The sequence below is a fragment of the Microtus pennsylvanicus genome, chromosome 15 (assembly GCF_037038515.1).
Source record: "Microtus pennsylvanicus isolate mMicPen1 chromosome 15, mMicPen1.hap1, whole genome shotgun sequence".
NCBI lineage: Eukaryota > Metazoa > Chordata > Mammalia > Rodentia > Cricetidae > Microtus > Microtus pennsylvanicus.
In genome coordinates this window covers 29,867,865-29,871,713 of record NC_134593.1, presented here as the reverse complement: position 1 = coordinate 29,871,713, position 3,849 = coordinate 29,867,865, and the positions used below count along the sequence as shown (strand labels likewise).

The window sequence follows — 3,849 nt, the reverse complement described above, 5'->3', positions numbered from 1 at the left end:
TCCCACACCTACCCCAGCAGGACAGAAAGGCTAAAGAGAGCTGGGGAGGGTTGAGGCTTCAGTCAGCAGCGCTGCCTAACCTAGGAGCCCTACACCCCTGCATAACATGAGTGTGTCTATCAGGAGGAAAGACCTGGATGACTGGGGGTGGGACAGTGGCCCCACATTTTCCACACACACACACACATTTAGGCAAGAAGGCAAGTTAAACAACACCTTTTTACTCAGCAATGAGGGCTCTGCCCTGAAGGACGAGTCTGCCGCGTCCCAGCCCCTTCTACATTCCTAAGGGCTTGGATGGATCAACATGTGACTTTCACCAAAGTGGACAAAGAAATAAGATGGTGCCATTTGGGGCTCAAAAAGCTCCTCGCCATCTTGAGAGAAGCATTGTGTACCCTGAGAACAACGGAAACCCTTGAGCACTGGATTCCCCTTGGGCTCCACGTGGGGTCCCTGCACACAGTGCAATGAGATCTCTGATCGCCAGTCTCTTTCCAGCCCACAGAGGGAGGGTGGTGGCTCAGCTGTCACAGCCGGCGCCTCTCTATCTGCTCAGGGGGACGACGGAAGATTCCTGGAGTCTGTGTAGAAGCTGTTTTTGTAAGTCTTCCTCTAAAACCTTCCACCAAAAGTAGTTCTCACCCCGAATCTTTGGGGGCTCATCTTGGATTCCTGGGTTCCGAAAAGCCAGGGCCACTAGCACATTCAGGCAGATCCCATCCGCGTGGTCTCTGCCCAGGTGCTGCAGCCCAAGCAACCCCTTGGTCTCCACGGCCAGATTGTGGAGCGTCAGGCACTCCTGTAGCAGCCGCAGGACGGCCACCTTGACGCCACCCCTTTGCTCCATAGGGGTGAAGCCACAGGCAGTGATGGGCAAGTGAGGTGTCCCCACTGAGCCCACCAGCACCCACACTGACTGGACTGTGGTAAAGGTGGCCACCAGCCGCTGGCAGACCACACTGCAGGGAAGCTCTTGAGGCAGAGTGTGAGGATGCATGGCTTGTTGGCAGAATTTGGCACCCAGCTCTACCAGGTGCAGAACATCATGGGCTCTAAGTGGAGTGGGCAGGGAAACCCGTGGGTACCAGCCAGCCTGTAGGGACTCAGCATCTGCGTCCTTGGAAGTCTTGAGAACTCCACCTAGGGGAGATTTGGGGGATGAGGAGAGAGCCAGCATGAGAAGTGTTTAGTATGAGAGAGAAGAGGGGCCACCCAAGCATTCCAGGTGGAGGACCCCTTCCCCCCACAGAAGCCACAGTATGACTGGCTTAGGAGAAGAAAGGGAGGAAGTGCCCGGATGCTCCCAGGTGGGTTGTACCTGTGGGCCGAGCAAGGAATACAAAGCGGATCCAGGAGGCACCCCGCTCCTCCACAGACAGCAGTGTCACCGGCTCACAGAGCAGCCCAGCCTCCTCCTTCACCTCCCGCTGCAGGGCCTCCACAATGGTCTCCCCGGCTTCCATTCTCCCGGCAGGGAGGTACCATGCTCCCCGGCACTCTCTTTTGGCCTCCTGGATCATCAACACCTCATCCTGAGAGAAAAGCGAGACAATCTTCACTCCTACCCAGCCAGTCTGGGGGCTCTAGAAAGAGCAGCCCCTAGCTGGATGGATGGTGGCCCAAAGCTTCCTTCTTGGTAGACACCTTCAGGGTTGCAGGGTCGTCGGGACTCAAGAGTCCGCTGTGGTTCAGCGCGGTGGCGGCCTTCTCTATGCTGTAACACGACTTTGGATTCAAAAGGATTTCTGTTTGTAGTAAAGGGCTGAGGTCCCTGGGCGTTGCTTCAAGGAGGTCCTAAAAGGTTGCCACCACTCCAATACTGACTCATATCTACGCCACTGTGATGCTCTCTTGTTCCCCGCAGGACTTAAAATCAGCTTGTGTCCGGTCCCCACTTTAGGGTCTGAGCTTTGAAATTCAGCTCTGCCCCCATACTGCCTACCCCTACTTGGCCAGATGTTTTCACATAGACTTGTACAGAGGGGTTCACAGATAGAGAGATATAGATAGATAGATAGATAGATAGATAGATAGATAGATAGATAGATAGATAGATAGATAGATAGATAGATAGATTAGATAGATGATAGATAGATAGATGATAGATTAGATAGATAGATAGATAGATAGATAGATAGATAGATAGATAGATAGAGATAGACAAGATAGACTGACAGACAGACAGATAGATAGATACTCTCAGAGGGTCAGAGACCTACGTGTAAGCTCCCCATTACTAACGGTGGGGCCGGGAGGGTCTAGGAAACCCCTTCAGTAAGCCAGATATGGTGCCAGACTCCTGGTAAGGAAGGAGGTATACTGCAGGCCTCTCCTAGAGGAGGCGGGGGGGGGGGGGGGGGAGGGAGGATGAGACAAACCGCCCCGGGGTCTCAGCTTCTTCCTCTGTTTTATAGTCTATAAGGACGAGCTCAGCTAAGCGGCTAGTGTGAGAGTGCTTTGCAACACTGGGAAGCGCCACGCACAGGCAGCGGCCGTTGGCTCGCCTGTTCCCACCGGGGCTGGCGGCGCGCTCCCGAGACCAGCTGAAGGCCGGCGGCCGGACGCTCACCTGCTCGTTGAGGAACACGGCCAGCACCACGTAGCAGACATTCTTCCGCAGCCGCACGGGCGACAGCGGCTTGCCAGCCGGCTCCGAGTCACAGCTCTGCACCAGCAACCCCTTACCCCCCAGCACGGTGGCCAGCGCCCCCGCCAGGCCTTCCGAGGCCATCAAGTCTCCAGGGAGGTGGCAAGCCGGGACCTGCCAGACCCCCGGAGGCAGGCGGCGGGGACCAGGGCTGCGGTGGGTCACTAAGCCCAAAGCCCCCTCCCCTGACTGGAGAGCCAAACCTAACGCGGAACCTCCAGGAGAGGCCGGGCTGCTGATAGGCTGCGCGTCACCACGGACTGCCCGGATTGGCCAGCTCACGGCGGTTACCGAGGGGGCGGGGCTCCAAGGACCCTCCCTCTGCTCCCCCACCCCACCCCCGCGCCTCTCTGGGGTTTCAGCGACTGGTCGCTCACTCCTTATTTTCCCCTGCTCGTAGCTAATTCACCCAGCACGCACTTGTCCGCGCGGGTTCCGACGATGATGTCATCCTGCCTGTAGGGTGCTGAACCCCATCGCCACCGGGGTCGGTGGCGTCACTCGTCTGATGACATTACGGAAGCCTAGGCTCCGCCGTTAGCTCCCACTGTCCTGCTTTTTTTTTTTTTTTTATCATAAACAAACTAGAGAAGCACTGGAGAGAAATAGGCCCCAAATAACTTTCTGACTTCGTTAAAATGTTCTGAACTTCAAGTGGCCGGGGTACATAACGTTGCCTTGGAGATTCTGATCTGTGTGGATCGATGGGCCCAGACATTTGAAAAGTCAGCTGCAGGACTAGTTTGGGCAAATTATGTGATTGACAAGGTTCAGAGGAGAGATGGGACAGGGCTGGTATGGTCAAGGTGGGATAGGACTGGGGGTGAAGGAAAGGGATGGGGGGAGATGAGAAAGAGCTTGGAGACCGCAATGCAGCCTTTATCAAATTCCCCCTGCTCAAAGCCTTTGCCATGTAGTTTCAAGGCGACTGCAGCAGATGGCATCCTTAGAGGGCAGGGGTGGTGCCCTCCTACCCAGCATGCAGGGCCTAGCCATGGGGAACAGGGTGTGGGTTGTTTTGGCCAGCTCTGTCCTCTCTCCCAGCCTGACCTTTCCTCCTCTGAGCTTCTTTAACCTCGGCTCAGGACAGGAAGGCAGGGCCAGCTGGAAGGAATCCACAAAGCAGGCCAAGTCTGGGCTCCTCACCCCATCCTAGCCCTTTCCTCCTCCCTCCTGCTGGCTCTGTGTACCTCCTTTGG

The 3,849-nt window shown here is 56.1% G+C and overlaps 1 protein-coding gene across 1 annotated transcript; it reads right to left on the bottom strand.

Annotated features, from left to right (window-relative positions):
* Positions 1-200: 200 nt before the first annotated feature.
* Positions 201-2,894, bottom strand: Nudt18 (nudix hydrolase 18). The gene is made up of 3 exons (XM_075949784.1): positions 2,573-2,894; positions 1,322-1,535; positions 201-1,143 (listed from the first exon to the last, which is right to left on the bottom strand). Exons 1-3 carry the CDS (start codon positions 2,732-2,734, stop codon positions 548-550), a joined length of 972 nt encoding a protein of 323 aa, XP_075805899.1. The 5' UTR covers positions 2,735-2,894; the 3' UTR covers positions 201-547.
* Positions 2,895-3,849: the final 955 nt, after the last annotated feature.

Bases quoted from the DNA above. Each gene is read 5' to 3' on its own strand.
- Nudt18 (XM_075949784.1), bottom strand. From the start codon at position 2,734: ATGGCCTCGGAAGGCCTGGCGGGGGCGCTGGCCACCGTGCTGGGGGGT. The intron at 1,536-2,572 runs GTGAGCGTCCGG...CTTTTCTCTCAG, and splicing joins CCGTGTTCCTCAACGAGCAG to GATGAGGTGTTGATGATCCA. The intron at 1,144-1,321 runs GTACAACCCACC...AATCTCCCCTAG, and splicing joins ATTCCTTGCTCGGCCCACAG to GTGGAGTTCTCAAGACTTCC.